The following is a 21,235-nucleotide window of genomic DNA, read 5'->3' as shown; positions in this document are numbered from 1 at the left end:
TGAAGTGGATGATTTTTGTTTCTTGGTCCCTCTCAACCATAGGGGCTGGTTGTGGAGGGGTACTTAGACAGCATAATGGATACTGAATAGCAAGCTTCTATCATCATTTGGGGAGCTGTAGTGCTTATGAAGCAGAGGAATGGGAAGTTCTTAAGGGTCTCTGTCTTGTATGAGACTCTGGTTTTAAAAAGGTTGTGCTAGAATCAGATTGCAATAGTGGAACAAATTGACAGAGGAAGAAGCTGCAGCAATTCGGGCAGTATGGTTTTCGTTGAAATCATGAACATGCTTCAGTGGAATTGAGAAATTAAGAGTTTGTTTGTTTTCTATTTTTAAAAACTGTTTTTTGTTTTCGAAAACAGAAAAATTTTAAAACTTATTTCGATAAATGTCTTGTTTTTAAAACTTTTCATTTTTTTATTTTTTAAAATAAAAAATAAATTTAAGTTGTTTTCATTTTATTTTTTTTCATTTTCAGAATACACTTTATTTGATTATTGAAAATTATAATTATCTTAACTAAATTTTATTATAAATTACCACTACTAATCATCTATAACCATCACTATTGTTCTATTTTTAATTTTAAAATTATTTTTAAATTAATATAACCAAATGAATTTTTATTTTATTTTGTTTTGAAAAATAATTTTAAAAATTGTATTACAAGATGATTTTTTTTAAAAAAAAAAAAGAAACAAAAACCAAACAGACCTTAAGATTCAGCGAGTGGACGTGGAGTAGAATCAGGTGGCAGATAAAATTGCTAAGGAAGGGCTATGTTATTCTTTTTTATTCAATATCGCTCCTACATTCGTACAGAGTCTAGTGTCTTATTTGTATTTCTCACTTAAATATTAGGGCTCTGCCCTCTCTTTTACCAAAAGAAAAAAAAAATATGGTTTTCGTTTCTTTGTTTTCGTTATTCTGAACCAGCAAGTGTAATAATGTTTCATGATAAATAAAAATGAATTTCTTTTATCCGAGATAAAAAGAAGAAAGAAGAACTCAATCTTGGGCTTAAACTCATCGGGCCTAATAAATATATGGTCTTAATTGCCCAAACCAATAAGCATTTTAATAGAGTTCCTAAAAGGCCAACTTTGACAAAAATTAAGAATAGACAAGAAGACAAAGTTTGATCACGGAGAGTACAATCTTAAATAGCATTTACACTTCTGAAGTAATTAGTTTTACGATCACTAGCTGTGCGAATATCTTAGTAACAAAAACAATATTTGGTTTAGTTAATAAAGCTTTGATTCATATTCTTAATTTCTTTTTATAAGTCTTTCTTAGTAATCTCACTAATACCAATATAAAAAAATTATAAAATTTTAAGTATGTTTCTATATAAAAAAAAATATAGCTTTGAATTCTTACACTTTATTCAAATTTTGTTATAGATAAGTACTTATTTTTTAATATTTTAGATTTTTATATTTTATTTTTCAGTATTTTATAATTTTAAAAATATTTTTTAATCAAATCAAATCAAATTAAATAGTATCTGAAAAGCGTACCATAACTGATAAAACCAATTAAAATTTTTTAAATGTAGCCTGTAAACGCGACTAGAGAGAGTAGGAGAATATGAAGATCTGTAATTATTAATTTCCTGCGAGCGGTAACTCGCTTAAATTTTTGTTCCACTGAGATAAATATGAGTAGGGGAAAAAAAAGTGGTAGTAAAATACACTCCCGCCGGACATTTTCCCGCCATCAAAATCTCCGAAGCCTTCTTCGATGTTGAAAACCTAAATAGTGTTTGGTTGGAGCGTTTCTTCTTAATTCCCACCATTGCTTTGCTCAACTTCACCATCCCCAGTTTGCTCTTCAGTGCTGCTTTGCTCATCTTCAGGTATAATCTTCTCCCTTTTGTCTAATGCTGTTCTTTTTGCCCCCACTTTTCTTTCCTGAATTTCGTGTCCCTTTTCCCCTCAAAGCTCCAATGTTTACTGTATATGCATTGTATTTGGTTATTTTGAAGTCCGCCTCTCGTTTGCCGTGTGCCGCAGAATTTTCGCTGTTGTTATTGCAATTGGAAACCCGTTCCTGCTTTCTTGAATACGACGTTGGTAAATATATTAAGGAAGTTGGAATCAAATTGTTTGGGGACTCAGCGTTTAATTAAGGGTTGAAAATGTTATGTCAAATTGTTTGGGGGTGATTGAGGAATGTTGTTCTGTTTTTTTAATGGATTCCCGCGTCATTATTTTCCCTCTCAGTGTTTTACTTCTACACGAGATGTACCTTTTTTTCTCCCTTTTTGGGCTCACTGAGTTATGATGGAGTGCCTTGCCCTTTACCTGAATATTAGCCTTCGAAATTATTTGAGGCCTTTGAGCGCGTGGATTTTCTGATTATATGCTCATGACTTGAAAATTATAGATGGTGGGATTTCTGATTTGAAAATTTTAGGCTCATGACATCGAATTAATTAAGTCTAAAATTTCTCAGTATTTGTGAAGGACCATGGATAGAAGGTAATAAATAATATTCCAACCTCAGGGTAGCAGTCTTACCTCGTTTACTCAACGAAGTTCAGCATTTGTACAATGTAAATAGCCAAGTAAGACAAAAATAAGTTACAGGACGTACAATCTGATTAGATTCTTGTGGCGATGGTTATAACAAAAATTTGATCTTTGTTTTGACTTTCACTGTTCTGTCACTTTCTAATACAAGTTATTCTCTTATTTGCTTCATTTATCTAATTCAATTATATCGCCAAAAAAAGAAAAAGAAAAAAAGATGAAGCTTAGAATCAATCTGCAATTGTTGTTATCCAAGAGATTCAGCAGCTTCGAAATTAAGTGAAAAGTTGGTGGTTGAAGTTAAATATCGATCCAGTAAAAGAAATAGCAACATTTAGAAGCTACTTAAGAAGAATCACTTCACCTGAAAATAATACTCAGCTTGGCCCTTAATCTTTTTCTGTGACATAAAAGGTCTTGCAAAGGAAAAATATGATTATGAAGAGACAAGTGGAACTCATGTAAGTGATAAGGCATCTGAACTTCTTAGAAATGGTTTGAGTGGGTTTTCTTTGAACCCATCAACTCAATTGTGGGATGTTGATGTTAGTTCATTGCATTTTGTATATTGTTAATTTGTTATTATTGACTAGTTGTCTAACTTGAAATGTTGTGTGCAACCTTTTATTATTAACTCTGAAATTTCCAAAGGTTTCCAGCAATATCAAGCTCTAACTCCTTATTTCAATGGGTTTGTACTGGGGATTTTGAAGTAAATGAGTCAACAATCATGCCTCTAAATTCCTGATCTCATCTAGAGTTTTCTTATATACTTGGACAAACATGACGGAGTTAAGCTGGAAGCATCATGCCATAATTCAAGCTCTATTGTCACGTGGGCCGTTGAAGGAAAAGGACTTCTACTCAATGTTCAATGACCTCACAGGGAAAAACCCAGGTTCCGAAAATATGATTTCTTTCCTCTGTAACTCCTAGAAGCTTGATTATCTGAGCCCATATATTTATTTTTCTGGACTTGGGTGTTATGTTGTTGATTCTTGAAAGGGGAGTCTAGTTCCAAAATTCTTCACAAGAGCTGCTTTCCATGAATTAAGATGTTGACATCCAAGAGGGAACGTTTGTGTTTTGATTGGTATTTTGGTATAAATAAGAGCTGATTGTAGAAGTCAAGTATTTGTTAACTTTGAATATGCATCTAGACAAAGTGCCTTTGACAAGTTATGGTGGTGGTAGCAATTTCTGTTTTAGGGCTTGATTGGAGGTGGGTTGGGGTGGAGTGAAGTGGGATGCAACCCTTTCCTAAAAGAAAATTGAATAAAATTATTGATAATTTCCTCACTCTACAGTCTACACTTTCCTCTGATTGGATGTTACATTGCCATTTATAGGGTGGATAAAATTGGAGGTAAAATTATGCTCTTGATGCTTATTTGGAGAGGGTTAAAAAAAAGGGAGAAGAAATGTTAATTAATATATAACCCAAACCATCCTATTCGGAATGATTTAAAAATTTGGGTGTGGGTTGGGTTAGTATGGTTTCAAAATCATCCTGATCAATCCACCCGCCACTCTCAAATCATCCTTCCAATCAAGGCCTTAGAAATGTTCTTTGTCATTTTACTTTTACTTTCAAGGAAGTTTTGCATGATAAGTTCTGAAAATCGAATCTGATATGGTATGATAACCATTAATGGCTCAACTGTTGAAGTGATGAAAATGGAAATAAGTTAAGAACTGTATGATCGTGAAGAAGTTTTTATTTTTATGACTGAGAAAAGGCTTGTTACATGTATTCCTTTGGCAGCTTTTGGTCAAGTTATTGATTGCTGTTGTCTTAATTGATAGTACAGGCACTGATCAACGTAAACTCCAAGAGTATCTTCTGAAGATAAACAAAGAACTTTCTTCTGTTCATTTAGAGCTGCGGCGCTGCATGAATCAATATGATGGTCAAGTTTATTATGGAGTGGTCAATACTGTTTCAGATGAACAGTCCAAATTGGGCACAAAATACACAGTTCCACAAATTGCTTTTTATAAGGCCATTGTAAGTATTGTTACATTTGATTCTGATTTTCTTTGTGTCTGCTGCACGTGGAAAAAAGTATTCATCTTGACTAACTACTTTGTCAAGGCCATTGGTTCATATGAACAATCTAAGCAGGGAATAATGCATATGACATCCTTGAATTTGTTGAAGATTATGAATGGTTTGGTCAATAACTTGGGATATTAATTTAAAATGGGTAAGGTGATGGTGTATGGGACTTAGTAGTATGGTTTTTATAGGATAATCGGACATGTATAAAGTTCTAAGCGCATACTGTGTTATAGGGAAAATTTTGATAGTAGTAGTGAAGTGTAGTATAAGTAGCAATATAGCATCCTCATTTGCACTTTCCAGAAAGGAGACTAGGGGGAAATGTTCTTAGGCATTCAACTATCTTTTTACTACATTCTCATTTCTTTTTCTTCCAAATCTTATTATTCAGAAACTGATGGAGATACACCTAGAAGGAAGAGTAATAATCTTAACCTAGATGGAACTTCTAGAATAGGCAGATTTAGGAAAGAAATGTCTTCAACCTCCACTGTTAAATCATTTTCCATTGATCCTTATGCAAACTAACTACAATATCTGCATGGAAAGTTTGCTTACATGTATCTATGCGCTTTGATAATAGAAGGTCCTCCACCCCTTATTTCTTATAAATTTTGTTGGGGAAAAAACTTGGTGCATGTTCTGTATTAAAGTGTATTTTTTTTCTGAGAACTCAGGAAAATAATTCATACTTAAAATTGGTTCACAGTAATTCATCTCATATTGTTTTTTTGCTTCTCTCTTCCTCCCTTTCCCTCTATTTGTGCTTATTGCACAGCGTATGCATGTTTGCAACTATGTGTGCAAAATTTTCCCCGAGAATACCAGAATTTTTTTGCAGATTAATAAATTGACCTATAATATTATGGCATTTGACACAACAGTTTATTTGGTTATTTTATGACAGATTGAAGCGATAGTACAAGATGCTACAGCTCAAGGTGTTGTCTCCAACATTGATGCTCTGAATTTTAAATTGGAGAGTCAGGTTATACATTTTTACTTCTCTGCATTTCTCTGTCCATAATTAATTGACTCGTTTTAATTTGTTGGTGGTTGATGACCAAGTATGATCAAGCATGGAAAAATTTGTTTAAAATGAAGTTTATGAAAAGAGTTCAAGCCACTGGATAAGAACTCTTGGATTTGGAAGAACACAATTTCTTAGTATTTTTCATCTATGTTGTCCTTATTTGTTCAACTTGATTTTAAATGTTTTGATGGAACATATTCAAGAGGAAATCCCGAAATGTATGCTCTTCGCGGATGATATAGTTCTTATAGCAGAGACAAGAGAAGAGGTTAATTGCAAACTTGAGTTATGGAGGAGGACATTGGAGTCGAAAGGTTTTCGTCTGAGTAGGAGTAAGGCGGAATATTTATATTGTAAATTTGGTAAAGGACTATTCGACAATAATTTGGAAGTGAAATTGGGAGATCAAATTATACCTCAAGTGGAAAAGTTTAGATATTTGCGAGCCATTATTCAAAATGATGGCGAAATCAGTGGAGATATTTCACATAGAATTCAAGCTGGGTGGTCTAATTGGAGAAAAGCTAAAGGAGTTATTTATGATCGTAAGGTGCCTAATAAACTTAAAGGAAAGTTTTATCGTACTGCTATCAGACCAGCAATGTTATATAGTAGTGAATGCTAGGCTCTAACGGGACAACAAGAACATAAAGTTGGAGTAGCAGAGATGAGAATGTTATGATGGATGTGCGGACATACACGTAAAGATAAAATTCGAAATGAGCACGTACGCGAAAAAGTTAGGGTGGCACCTATTGAGGAAAAAATGGTAGAAAATCGGTTGAGATGGTTTGGGCATGTCCAAAGAAGACCAAGAGAGGCACCAGTGAGAAGAGTGGAATATATAACTTTGAGTCCGATTAAGAGAGGTAGAGGAAGGCCTAAGAGAACACTCTTGGAAGTTGTTGAACGCGATCTCTTAATTAATAATATTCCTAAAAGCTTGATAAATGATAGAGCACAATGGCGTCTTGCAATCCATGTAGCCGACCCCACCTAATGGGATAAAGGCTTGTTGTTGTTGTTGTTACAGACCTGCGCTAAGCCATGTGGGTGAACTATCCTCTTTTAGGGAGCTGAATCCTCAAATGTATTGGCGTGAAGTATTTGTATTTTTCCCTTTTAACTTGATTGCTGTTATCTTTCTGTTGGAAAGTAAGAATGTGGTTAATTATGGATGCAATCAACAGCAATCCACATTAAATTTCTATTTCAGCTAATATCTGAAGTAATGAGATTTTTTTAGTTGAAATTATTCATACGAGTGTGGTTTTGGGAGTAATATCTTATTATAATTTTTGTTTCCTGGTAACCATATATGTCATCAGATTCTGCTGTGAGAAAAGTTTTGGCTGATGAAACTTGTGCAAAAAACATATATTCATTGTTTGGAAAAATCGACGGAAAGCTGATCAAGTTTTTATGCCCTTTACTCGAATAGGGAATGTCTTGGTACATCTGATGAAACATACACAACACTTTAAGGTACTACAAATGTTGACTATTCTATTGTGCTTGACAAATTTTATGGTTTGAGCATGTTCAGGTTATAGTTGCATCACAATCTCAAGGAGGCCAGCATCAAGTCCCACCTGCATTGAAGTATTTCTCAATTTCTCAGAAGGAAAAAACTCTTGATGAACTTGTGAGGGACCAGTGGCTTAATTTGACAGCAGATGGTAACATTTCACTTGGTGTGAAATCATTTCTTGATCTCCGTAGTTGGTTTCGAAATAACGAAGTTCCATCATGTCATGTTTGCAATGAAGCTGGGGTGAAGGTTGTTCCTGTTGCATTGCTTCCAAGTTTTTTTTTTTGGTTTATATTTCGATTATTCTGATTCATTAGTGGATTTTCGATTTTCCTTTTCCCTTATTCATGGCCTTTTATACTTAAAATATTTGACTAACCAGCTGTCCTGTATGCACTGAGTGAATATCACTAGGTATTTTGTCTGAAGTAGGAGTTGGAAAAATTCATATCTGATTCCTAGTTTTGAGTCTGGAATTCCTTTTTTTTTTTTTAATTGGTTTCACAGGCAGAGTTATGCAAAAATGAAGCTTGTACAGTTCGAATTCATCACTACTGCCTGAAGCAGCTTTTCGCTCGAAAACAGGTATAACTCTTGTTGGATAAATGTCTTCCTACATCTAGAAAATGCAGTATTTCTCTGATTATGAATATTAACTGGTTCCAGTCAGAGAAAGTTTGCCCAAGCTGTGGCAAACACTGGCCATATACAGTACCTAAGGAAGAAGCTATCCAGATTGAAGACAACAACGAACCTAGAGCGAGCCAAGTGGCTACTGGTTCTAGAGGAAAAAAGCGTAGAAATGATAGGACTCTTGAGGAAGATGATGTTGCAAGCAGCAATGTGGATGAGCAAAATGAAGCAACAGGAAGCCAGCATGGTTCAGGGCTTGCACGAAAGAGGCGTAAAAGCAATAGAACCAATGATGCAGATATGGTTGGATCAGGTGTGTCTCAATCTTCATCATCTACTTCTGACTTCAGAAGAGTAACTCGAAGGTCTGCTCGTTTAATGTAAATACTGGCACCTTTCTCTGAACTGTATATTTTGTTGCTGACATCTGCATATTCTGATTTTTAAACTTTGCTGTGTCATGGAGATGTTCCCTTAATTAAGTTACGGTGAATATTTGAAAATCCAGAATATGCTCATCACATGTTAGAACAGTCCTTTGAAAATTTATTTACCTTCTAGCTATCAAGTTCAAAATCTTTTATTGTTAGGCTTACTTTGATATTGACTGAATATTTTGCTTGACTCATTTTGACATGTCCTGGAAAACAACATATTACATATCCATTGGTCTGATGAAAACCAATGCTTAGTAGTTACAGATTATTGCTAACATGATATAGTGAATCGGCATTTCATGATACACTTCTGCTCCAAATTGTAAGACATTTCCTATCATATTTTACGTATCAATAGAAGTAGTTATTTCCTTATTTTCATGAAAAAAATGGCATGTCTTCATTTTTTTTGACCCTTAATCCCTTTATTATGAAGAGTGAGAAGAAGTATTTAATCATCTTATATATTTCATGCTTACATTAATTAATACAAAGATAAATTTAGAAAATAATTTCAAAAAGTACTGTGTCTTAGGGCTTAGTTAGGAAAAAATATCTTATAATTTGGACTCAAGGGAGTAATTAGTTAGGACTAGTTTGAATTTATATACACCCACACCACACACATAAAAGAATAGCCTTTGCTTATGAAGTGGGGTTTAGTTTTGCTTGGTATCTTTGACTTGCTGTGTTACCTAGAGATGGAAAATGGGCAAGCTCAACCTTTAAGAGCTCAAGCCTTTGAGTTCAGTTTTCCAAAAAATGATCGGTTTGAAATTGTAGTTTTTTCCAATCCATGCATTGGAAAAGAAATTTCACAAATACTAATAGTTTTACCTTTCATACATTGTATAGAATACAAATTACTCACTCTAGTTTTATTTATAAGTCACTTTCATGTTTTACCAAAGTTAAGGAAAATTTTAAATTTTATTAATTTTGTCTTAAACTTTAACAAGTTTTCACTTTTATCCTTAATAACTATTCTTAAATTTTATTATCGGTATTTTTATTCAAAACATTTAATAAGAGCAAAAATGTAGAGAAGAGCATTAGAAATTAGTAAATGCTTTATAAATAAGATCATTTTTTTCTCTATTTTATAAATAGGATTGTAGGAGTATGAAATTAATAAGGCCTCTTTAATATTCTTGGTGAAGCATTGAAGCTTATGTGGTCCAGAATCCAGATTCACTTATTAATCTCACCATAATTTTCTGCCTTTTTCCTTTTCTAGCCAATAAGCAAATACTATTAAATGCTTGTGTAATTATCATAGTACAGCTGATTCTATTTCGTCTTCAATGCTTGTGTTATGTGGTGTTAAACTGGTGATTTCTCAATCTGTCATTCCCAACATAAGTTATTGTATTTGTGTTTAAATAAAATATAATTATTATTGTTTTACATATCTAGGTTAGTTATTGTCATAAAAATTAGAAAAATAAAGATATTAATTAACTTAAATGTGAATTATTTAAACTTGGTTTATTTTGAGCTCAAATTTAAAATGGAACACTCAAGAAAGTTTATATTCTAAATCTAAAACGTGTTATGCATATACACGTCGTACATGCATGTCTCTGTGTTTGAATTTTAAATCTTAGAATATTTTGAAGAATTTCGGACAAAAAACTAACTAGACAAAAAAAAAATACTCCTGATGAGATTATAAAAGATGGAGGTGGTGTTTTTTTGACACACATGATGGGGAATGCACTATATAGAAAATAGCTATAATTTACCCATATTCTCATGTCCTTTAAATGGAGTCAAGAGTATGGGCTTAATTTGAAGAGTCATTCTTTTAAACTCTATTTTTATAAGAATTTGAGTTTAAAAGATTGAGAATTTAGTATAATCAAACTTTTAAGTCAAGTTTTGTTAGGCCTTGTAAAAAAAGGCTCAAATTCAAGTGGTCCATTTAGATATTTTTTTATTTTACTCTTAAAATTAAAATATTTTTTATTTTTAAATTAAATTTAGACTTTAAAATATATATTTATATTTTAAAATGGGAATTTATATTACTCATTTTTAATTTTTGATCATTATAATTTATCATTTAGATAAAAAAACATGTAATATTATAATATAAAATTTATTTAAAAAATTTAAAAAAATAAAAAATGCTTATAGTCATGACCCCTGAATCTTGTGATTAAGGGAGGACTTTAAAAAACATTTATTTTTTTAAAAAAAGAAATCAGGCTTATGGGCCTGGGTTTATATTAACCAATTTCATATGGGTTAGGCCCACTAATTTCTACATTATGTCCTTATATTTATATTTTAAAAGTAATTTACCCAAATGCTAGGAAATGACGACAAATCACGTGAAAGAGAGCTGGAATGAATTTTGAATAGCATGAATAAAGGAGGAAATAAAGGACAGTGGGCATATTTCCCACCACCAAGTACCTTGCATGCTAAGGATTTGACAGGAAGATAAGATATCTATTATTTTAATTTATATCTAAACTCATCCAATTGTGTATTTTATTTACAATATTTATTAACATTGCGTTTTGTGGGATGCTGATCGATATTTTGAACTTGACTGCAAGTTCAAAATTTGTAATTATTTACTGAATAAATTGCAAGTTTTTTAAAATTTTATAAAAAAACACAATTTCTATATTTAAATGTGTAGCATTTTTTTAAATTGAGTTTTTTTATCCTTTTAGTTCAAATGATTATCTAATATAGAAAACTTAATTTCCAAATATAAATTATATGTACACTAATTTTAAATTTATTTTTCTATATAGTTTAAAAGATTATATACTAAATTGTTTGTAGATAAAAATGGGGAGAATACACTTAAAAGTTAATGTTCAACTTTTAATAACAAACAATATCCAATTTAAAATTGATAAGCCTTTATTGTAATAAATTTTTTTGAAAGGGCCTCAAATATCATTCTTTCTAAAAAAAAATAATTCAAATAAAATTAACTAAATATAGTAGGAGCTAGTCTCTCACCAAATTGCACACAAGCTATGAAAAAGTCAGGTTCCACTCAAGCCGATGCCTAACCCAATATGCATATTCAAGCATTAGGCCACCCTAAGATTTGAGCCTGGTTTTGGCTCGATTTTTAAAAATTATTTTAAAAATAATTTTATTAACTAACAAAAATTAAAATTATTTATAATGGACTTTTTTAATAGAACTCATGTTAGAATTTAAAGGAATGATTTTTTAAATTGTATATAATTAACAATTATTCATTATTTTTAAATGATATAAAGTAAAAAAGTCAATTTCAAACATTTAAAAAGATTAGAAAAATTGAAATCATAAAAAATATCCATTATAAACATAAAATTAATACAATGTATAAAAAATATTAAGTAAAATAATACTATAATATAATTACATTTTTAAAAAAAATTTAAAAAATAAAATTATATAAATATCTTCAGACCAGGCAAGGTTAGATTAAGATTAACTTCAACTTGGTGCCCAACTCGACCAGCTCAAGTAGGAGCCGACTGACCTCACCACCTAACAACTTTTTTTACGTGATAAATTAATATTTGAATTCTCAATGAAATTGTGTCTCTTCAATCATATTTTAAATAGAATTACCTCTTTTTATAAGGGAAAAAAATTACTTCTAATAAAAAAAATACCTTGCGCAATCAGAAGATAATGATTCAAATAAAACAGACATAATTATAAATTGTATTTTATTACAAATGGACATGTGCAGAAAAGTGTAACTTATGTTTGTTGTCCCTACAAGTTCCGAAGTTGCGCCTCTTCCTTGCATGTTTTGAGCACCAACAATAATAATTGACATAATTATATAAAATATACAATGTAGTACATTGGAAAACCAAATATAAAATTAAAATTATTTATAATGGACTTTTTTTATAAAACTCATGTTAAAATTTAAAGAAATAATTTTTTAAATTGTATATAATTAACAATTATTCATTATTTTTAAATGATATAAAGTAAAAAAGTCAATTTCAAACATTTAAAAAGATTAGAAAAATTGAAATCATAAAAAATGTCCATTATAAACATAAAATTAATACAATGTATAAAAAATATTAAGTAAAATAATACTATAATATAATTAAGTTTTTAAAAAAATTAAAAAATAAAAATATATAAATATCTTTGGTAGCTTGGTGCCCCACTCGACCAGCTCAAGTAGGACCCAACTGACCACGCCACCTAACAACTTGCACAGTTATATACTACGAGATAAATTAATATTTAAATTTTCAATGAAATTATGTCTCTTCAAACATATCTCAAATAGAATTATCTTTGTTTATAAAAAAAATTACCTCTAATAAAAAATATCTTGCACAATCAAAAGATAATGATTCAAATAAAACAGATATGATTATAAATTGTATTTCATTACAAATGGACATGTGCAGAAAAGTGTAACTTTTCATGTTTGTTTTCCCTGCAAGTTGTGAAGTTGCGCCTCTCCCTTACATGTTATGAGCACCGACAATAATAATTGACATAATTATTTAAAATATACAATGTAATACATTGGAAAACCAAATATTTGTCAAAAGCTTGCTTTTACATATTATATTTACAAATATAAAATTGAAAAGAAAATATTAAAAGCTTTTACTTTGCAGAAATTATTTAGAAATTATAAATAGCTGTGAGAAAGGGATTGGAATTAGCCAAGAACTTTTGAAGCTTTTTTTCATCATGCATAAATTTGTTGTTACCCTGCAAAGAATCTTTGTGCATGTGTCACTCACACACATGGCATTTCTCACAACTTTTTCTCCATTTTTTTATTTTATTTTTATTAAATTATATGTATTTTTAAATATTATGAAAACTATATATATTATTTTAAAATCTACGCAAAATTTTCAGAAAATAAAAAATATACAGTTCAGTCATTTTCTTCATTTGTATCCACACAAGGGATTTTCTTTTCATTGCATAAAATAAAAGAGATGACTGTGTACTTTTATTAAAAAAATATTTTTATTGAGCTATACGAGATACTTGCTGGAAGAATCTTAAGCTAAACAAAACAAATTTATTTGAGGGAACCATAATTGAAGACCTTGTAAAAAAATTAATATAAAATAAAGATGTTTTATTTGTAAATTTTTTAAGTTTTATTTGTAAATTTCTAATATCTTAGTTGTAAAAGTTCTATGTATTTTTTAAGGGTCCTTATTTTTTATTTTTCAATTTATTTTCAGCTTATTTTGATAAGCTAATCAAAATAAATTAAAAACAGATTTTCTTCTAACAACCCTATGTAACTTAGTCAAAACCTTTTTTTTTTTGGATTAAACTTAAACAAACGGACCAATAGTTAAGATGTAAAATATTAGTGCCAACTTGATTATGTAAAGTATCACATGGAATAAGATTGAATTTAATAATATATACTCTCTCCAATTCTAACTTCTACTTATAAAGCAAAGTTAATTAATTTTACTATTCTTAAAAAATGATAGTTATTGAGATTAATAATCCCAAGAAGGCGTGTTAAGAAATTAAAAGTTTATCAACGAATTGGTGCAATTAAAGAAGAGTAATATTAGAAAAATAAATTAACTACTACATATTTATCTTATATTTAGGATCAACTAAAATTTTAAAGTTTTGTTTTATAATTAGGACTTGAGGGAGTATATATACATATATACACATACGTCAATGTGAAAATATTTATAAACTTAAACTTTTGGATTTTAAATTAACATACATGTCTTTCCCTGTATTCCATTCCACTTCTGTGCCTCTAGCAAATCTTATTAGAGATAAGTTTTCCCTAGGATTTGTGTGAACAAGGTCATTTACGAAATCATGGTTGAAACTTGAAAGTGTACAATTTTTTTTCTCTATTTTTAAATACGATTAAACTTTACTCAAAAGTGTTGAATTATGTAATTTAACATACTTGAGAAATGACTTTATAACCAAGGGTCTTTTAGTAGCTAATCAAGAAAATTGAATCAACTAATTATAATATTTCAAATTCAAGTTATGGGATGCATAGTCATATTGAATAAATATGTCAAAGGCATTATTGAATCCAAAGCTGGTAATTGAGAGAGGCAAGTTTATTCAGGCCGATCTCAATTTGATTTTAGCTAGCCTGAATAAGCCCGAGCTTATAAAAACCCTATATAGCCAAGCTCAATGCAAATACCCTCAGGCTTCATGCATATTCAAATACTTGAATTATTGAATATTTATTTTAAAATTAATGATTTCATTATTTAAAAATATAAAATATACTCTTTTAAAAAATGTAAAATGTTATTCGAGTATTCAGGTTAAGCTTGATGGGATTAGGCTTGGCCCGAACATAAAAAATACATTATTTTATTAAGCCTAGTTCTTAATTTTTTTTGGAACTTATTAAGGCTGGTCCGAATCACTGGTTCTACCCAAGGTACCTATTGAACTATTGTTAGTAATAATAGTTCCACATAATCGGTGGGGTGGAGCTTGAAAGTAGTAATACCCTAGATTTTTAAAGATACCAAATGATGGAATAAAAAGACACACGAGGACTCTAGGTCCTTAAATCAGCTACCAAAGTTTTACGAATACACTCTAGATATGCATAATTTTAACAAGCTCAAATAAATTAATTTTAGGAAGAATTATAATCAAGTTTCACATAAAAAAATTAATCACTATAAAGTTCATTAATAATTGAACTAAGCTGCATTGACAATCGATTGCATTGTCAATGCAGTTTGTTTCAGCTATCAATAAACTTTGTAGTAATTAATTTTTTTTGTGGGATTTCACTATAATTTTTCTAATTTTATTTGTAATTTTTGAAAATAAAAAGGATGTTTATGTAACTTCATATTTTTTTGTAAAAAATGACTTTGAAAATAGAAAAAATATTTTTAATGCAGTTTTAAAAATTAAATTAGCATTCCCTCCCTCCCTCCCTCCCTCGGCCATAAATACTAATTTTTTGCAATATTCGAAGTACAGGGTAGATTGCTCCATTTATATTCAAGGCTTTAAAAAAGTAAAATATTCTTTTTCTTTCTCATGTACTTTCTTTTTAGAATTGATTGGGTGACAGTTTTGTCATTGTTGTGGACTCCCTTCCAAAATGAGTGATGCCATTTAAACCATGAATTATAAACAACTTTATTTAAGATATATAACATTAATATTAATATTATTGATATATCAATGTAAATATGTAATATAAATTTTAAAAATAGCATTGTCTTAAACAGGTTAATATGCAAATCTACCATTAAAGTTTTTTTTAAGGTGTAATTGATATTATTAATTATTTAAATGTGCAATGTTGCTCCTAATATTTTTTAGACAGAAGCAAAATGTTAACCGTTAGTTGACTTTTTGTGCTGATGTGGCAACCCCATGTGACATTCAATTCACTTTTTTTTAATCTTTTAAGAAATAGTTTTGACCTTTCCAAACATTGTGTTTGTCGAATTCAGTACTCCTTGTGCCAGCGTATATAGGCAACAAAGAAAGAACCCATAAATCAATATGGTTTAACTTCATTGCCTTCCTTCAAAGTTCTTGTGGTCAAAACACTTAATTGCTTGAATATCACCTGTTCGAATAACCAGAATTAACGTCAAACCCAGAAATTAAAGGTTGGCCCAGAACCTAGAGCACATGAAAACTTTGAACAAAACTCACACCCATAAATTGAATCCAGAATTGAACAAAAAATTGGAAAACCAACCAGAACAAAGCAATCAAACATGAAACAAGATTGAAGGTATAAGAAATAGCAAAATCGAAATCCCAAAAAAAAAATCAAAATTGAATAGATTCTCAACTCTCAAGTAAAATCATAGCAGAACAAACTAATGAAACCAAGCCACTCTAATCAAGATCGAAACAGAGCAAAACCCAAAAGGAAACTCAGAAAAAAAAATTAATGAAGAATAATTAACAATTAGAGTAACTCCTAGATGATGAAATCAAGAAATTAGAAATGACGAAATCATGAAATCAAACCCTATTGCTTCTTGAGATCGGGAGAGACGGGTGGTGGTGAGGCGAGATTGGGAAGAAGAATGGTACAACATATACAAGCTTCTGAGAGGGAGAGAGGGGTGATGGTGAGGCGAGATTGAGAAGAAGAAGAATGGTACAGTAGATATGAGCTTCAGAGAGGAAGAAGAAGAAAGCAGAGGCGAGTTTGTGCATGGCCTGGATTGAGACACCGCAAGGAATTTGACCTGTTTGACCAAAGCTTTTACAGGAGAAAAATTTTTCTGGTGTGTGATGAACAACGCTTCGGCGAAGTAGGTCGCAATCTTGTGCATGGCTCCAGCCTAAGACAACTTGAGGAATCCAATTTGTTGGTGGTAAAAGACCTAAGCATCAAAGAGCAGCAGCATTGATCTAAACAAGAAGTAGAAGATGGGAGGTCATTATTGAAAATTATACCCTAGCTCAATCATTGTATCGTATACATTGTTATCTAATGAATTTTTCTTTTATTATCACATCAATTGTATATTTATTATGATAACTGTATCTTTAGACAAATTATAGTGATTGTCCTAAATGTCTCTAGTCGATCATTTGTGAGGGATTATAGATGAAATAAAATTAGTATGACTTTAATTAATTATAAGTATATAAATCAAAATAGTAGACATTTAAAAGAGTACAAGGTGCTAGATCGACCAATTATGAGAAACTTGCATGGTACAAGTCATAAGCTTATCTCATATATAACTATATTACTAAACCCTTTGACTTGAGATCATCATGGATTCCTACATGATGACTCTAAACTTTGACCTAGTCAAAAGTCACATTTGATCGAGTGATCATAAAGGTTATAATTGAGTTTTAGTTATATTCGCATAGAGGAATATGAGTGATCAAGATGAAATTTGTTTCTCATGTTAATTGAAAAATATTATTAGGCCCCTCGATGAGTAAGACTAAGAAAATATATAGCTATATTACAATGAAAAGAGTTTCTCCATTGTTATGTCAACCACTAAGAGATCAAGAAAATAATGGCTAAATAAAGGAGAACGATAATTTCATGTCTCACACTTGACTAAAATATCGCATAACAAAAGGGATGTAATATAGTTATATAATAGATTATATTAGATCATCAATCCCCGTATGAATTGGGTAGTTACAATATCTTACTAGAGGCTAATTGTGACTTGTGGACTAGTAACATAATTAGCTTACAGAGTCACACACAAGATAGCTCAACTCGAGCTACAATGTTCAAGTTCACTCAATCTGAAATGTATTTAGATTCAATGAATGTCATGTTTTTCCAGGTTGAACGAATTATATATATATATATATATATATATTTGAATATTTATCAAATATATATATATATATTTATATGAAATATAAAATTTAAAATATAATATAATATATATATATATATATTTGAATATATTTATACACACACATATGTGTATTTTCATGTACACATGTATATACATATATATATATATATAATATAATATGTATATCTAATATATATTATAAATTATTATATTATGTTAGTTTTAAATTTAATTTTATGTGATAGATTAAATTTAATAATTAAATTATATGAGAGAATATCATATCAGTTTTACAATATAAATTTATAAGATAAATTTAAATTAGATATGATATCATAAATTAAATTTATGAGATAAATTTAATTAAATTTTCATGAACTCTTCAAGTGGAAGGTAAAAATCCTAATTTATATATTATATAGAGATAGGAATGTGCTTCATACTTTGGTGTAAGTAAGAAAATTTTTGACAGCAAAACACATTAAGAACCACAGCAAAACCTTAGAGAAGAGTAGTTCAATGTTTAAGAAAACGGATGAAAGTTTCAAGCGCTAGCATATCATTTAAGTTGAAAACTATTCGTGTAAATATTGGTAGAGGAGTAGATCTACATTGTCAGCTTTTGAGATTCAGTTATTTGAAGACAACACATGTGGAGCTTAGAATTAAAAGATAATTATTCTATCTACATTGATTTAAATGAGTTTGTTTAATTTATATCAAAATAGGAATTTAAAATTTTTAATCTTTCATTATGCCTCCTTATTCAACAATCATGAGGAGGAAGGGAAGAGAAAAATGGAAGGGTATGGCTTATGGTGAAAGTGGTGGGACCCACCACATGATAAAAAGTGACATGGATGCTTTATAGGAATAGCACTTAAGTAGAAAAAAAGTCAACTAACAATTAACATTTTATTTCCGTCAAGTCAAGGTGACATTACACTATTTTTAAAACATTAGGGGGCAACATTGAGTCTTTAAATATTTAAAAATACCAATTGTATGTCAAGAAATAATTTAAGGGTGGATTTGCACTTTAATCCTATCTTAAACTGTATGACCTTTGTCATGCTCGTTATAATGCAAAACATGTTTAGTAAATTTTATGAATTGCATTATTTTCAATTGAATTCAACAATTCCCGAATCTAATTTAATCATATAGTTATATCAAAAAAATTCCAAGTTAATTGTAGTGCCATTTTCATAAAATTTATGAAATACTCCGTAATAATAGTTGTGACAAAATCTTACATAAATTTGATGTAACACATCATCTGTAATTCATTCAATAAAATTACTCCAATTTAATCATATAAAATCTTATACATTATTATTTTTAATAATTTTATTTTTAAAATAAAATATTTTTTAATTGATTACCTTTTCTCTCTTGCGATTGTCAATGATAGAATCCATTTATATTTAAAGCCACCTAAGTGATATATTTTTATTTGATAGATAACGTGATATTTAATAATTTCTCGCTATGTTCATGTTTAAACCTCCACTTTTTACTAATTTATTATAAAACACAGGTGTACAGGAGGACATGGAAGATTCCCAAATATTAAATATTTGATTAATTAAATATTCAATTTGATTACCTTAATTAAGAATAAACTGTATCCTTGGATCCTATTCACATGCACGCCCGTTGAATATTCAGAACCCTCATTTCTTGATTCATTATTTTATTTGACCAACCAAGAGGTTTCAACTTTTCTTTGCTACATTCATGCTGGTTTGACACATATACAGTGTACAATCAATTTTTTAAGATAAATAAGTAAGTTGAACTCTAAATTTTATATGTAGAAATCTAAAACTTATTTTTTATACAACATCTTCTTTAATTTTTAAAATAATATAATTTAATTTTTATTATTAATAAAAATTAATTTTAATAATTAGTTGATTAAAAAATTATCTCATTAATTATAAAAAAGACCCAAAAACTTCATACAAAACTTCAAAAATTACAGACCATGAAAAAAAAAATTACATACATCACTAATTACTGCCTCCCAAACACCCTGTTCTCCAAGTTATCAAACATCTCTAAAATATAATATATATATATATATATATATATATATATATTCTATACTATATTGTTTACAGTACAACATAGTAAATCAATTGAAAAAAAAAAAAAACAGGGAAAAAGCATATGATTCAGTATTCTGTTATAACTTTATCTTTTTTTCTACGATCGAAAACTTATCAAGTCCACATGCATCAATAGCCTTCAAAGGTAAGGCAAAAAAAAAAAGATACGTACATGTGTTTCCTCGTCAGAGCAATTATGATAAGCATACTCAAGTCTCTCTATCATCGTAGGACAGAAAAGTCTGATGCTAACGCAAGATTCTGGAACCTTTTTTTTCTTGGAAGATGACATTTCCACGTACTTCAATTCTCCTTTACTGTGATTACTGTATAAATTCTTAATAAAAAAAACATGGATGCTAATTATATAGCCAAGCGTGCACTACCACTGCCTCCTAATCTTCATTTTTTTTTTTTACCTGCAGAGAATCTTTGTAGCAGCGTTTTTTTTTTTAGTTTTTTCTATTTATTAAAAAAATATATACACTCACGTATTAATTAACGGTGGATTGGACCTAACAAAAGAGCCAGTCTATTATAATAATATAACAAATTAATGTTTGAATATTCATTAAAAAGAATATTTATATTTAATATTTTATTGTGCCTCAAATATCATTAGCTTTAATAAAAGAATACGTATAAATAATAAAAAAATTCTAATCCTATTAAGGTTTTTTTTTTTTTAAGTTTCTATTTTTTATAGGCCAACCTATTCCTACATGCTAAGCTTTGACTACAGTCTTGAGTACCAAGTCAATCCAGGGGATTGAAATAGCGAATTGTTGAATTAATTGCTTGACTAGTTTAATATCAATGAAATGGATTATTTATGATTAATTTGATTATAATTCAACCACAGTTGTGAACATTAACTCTTAAATAAATGTATTGACCAGTTTAATAATTCATCTGGTTTTTAATACTTTGCCTATGACTATCCTTAGTATCAATAAATAACTTACAAAAAAAAATTATATATTTTTATTTTGAATGTAATCAAAATATGTGAATTTTTATGTAATATTAATTTATAGTAAATTATTTGTCATTAATATTATTATAAACTTTTAAGATTCATGTATTTTGATTTAATTGAACAAAAGTATATTGAACATATAAGATTAAGTGCCTAAGTCTTGTTCTAAATAACATATGCATTTCCCTCAAATATTTGTCATTAATATTATTCATTATTTAAAATCCATTTGTTCTGATTTAAGTTCCTTAATTTTTTAGGTTCTTCTCTATAATTTTTTTAATCAACTAATAGTTTTCCTCCAAAATATTGCAACAATGAGTTTAATATTTTGATATTTTACAACTTTAAATTAAAAATGAAGGGAATGAACCTCCAAATTAATAGACTCACCTCCCCATCATTCTCTTATTAAACAACTTTTTTGTAGCACATTAATGGGACAGTTGATATCTTCTAAATAAGCATTATTGTTGGTTTGTTATTCCCTGATCTGTCATGTTTTTGATTGTATCTTTAACATTGCAGCGTACGAAAAATACTAAATTTGGGTGGTGTAGTATTTTAAAGAAAGATTATTGGTTGACCAACAAAGTTACAG

The 21,235-nt window shown here is 29.5% G+C and overlaps 1 protein-coding gene across 7 annotated transcripts; it reads left to right on the top strand.

The window, feature by feature from the left end:
• The first annotated feature begins 1,665 nt into the window (after positions 1 to 1,665).
• On the top strand, positions 1,666 to 8,364 carry LOC129317104 (uncharacterized). 7 transcript variants are annotated; one of them, XM_054961449.1, is made up of 7 exons: positions 1,666 to 1,861; positions 3,296 to 3,435; positions 4,349 to 4,545; positions 5,507 to 5,587; positions 7,179 to 7,412; positions 7,671 to 7,748; positions 7,830 to 8,364. In XM_054961449.1, exons 2-7 carry the CDS (start codon positions 3,321 to 3,323, stop codon positions 8,178 to 8,180), a joined length of 1,056 nt encoding a protein of 351 aa, XP_054817424.1. In that variant the 5' UTR covers positions 1,666 to 1,861; positions 3,296 to 3,320; the 3' UTR covers positions 8,181 to 8,364. The 7 variants fall into 7 exon arrangements, with proteins under 7 accessions (XP_054817424.1, XP_054817422.1, XP_054817423.1 ...); XM_054961447.1 differs by having other exon boundaries at positions 3,251 to 3,435; XM_054961448.1 differs by having other exon boundaries at positions 3,197 to 3,435.
• The last annotated feature ends 12,871 nt before the right edge of the window (positions 8,365 to 21,235 follow it).

This window comes from Prosopis cineraria, unplaced genomic scaffold, assembly GCF_029017545.1.
Source record: "Prosopis cineraria cultivar Desert tree isolate PC_DT_omini unplaced genomic scaffold, ASM2901754v1 PC8, whole genome shotgun sequence".
Lineage (NCBI taxonomy): Eukaryota > Viridiplantae > Streptophyta > Magnoliopsida > Fabales > Fabaceae > Prosopis > Prosopis cineraria.
The sequence above is the reverse complement of the archived record's forward strand: the minus strand, read 5'-3'. Positions and strand labels throughout refer to the sequence as shown.

Coding starts and splice junctions, on each gene's coding strand:
- LOC129317104 (XM_054961449.1), top strand. CDS start 3,321: ATGACGGAGTTAAGCTGGAAGCATCATGCCATAATTCAAGCTCTATTG. Junction 4,546..5,506: donor TTGCTTTTTATAAGGCCATT/GTAAGTATTGTT, acceptor ATTTTATGACAG/ATTGAAGCGATAGTACAAGA. Junction 7,413..7,670: donor GCAATGAAGCTGGGGTGAAG/GTTGTTCCTGTT, acceptor TTGGTTTCACAG/GCAGAGTTATGCAAAAATGA.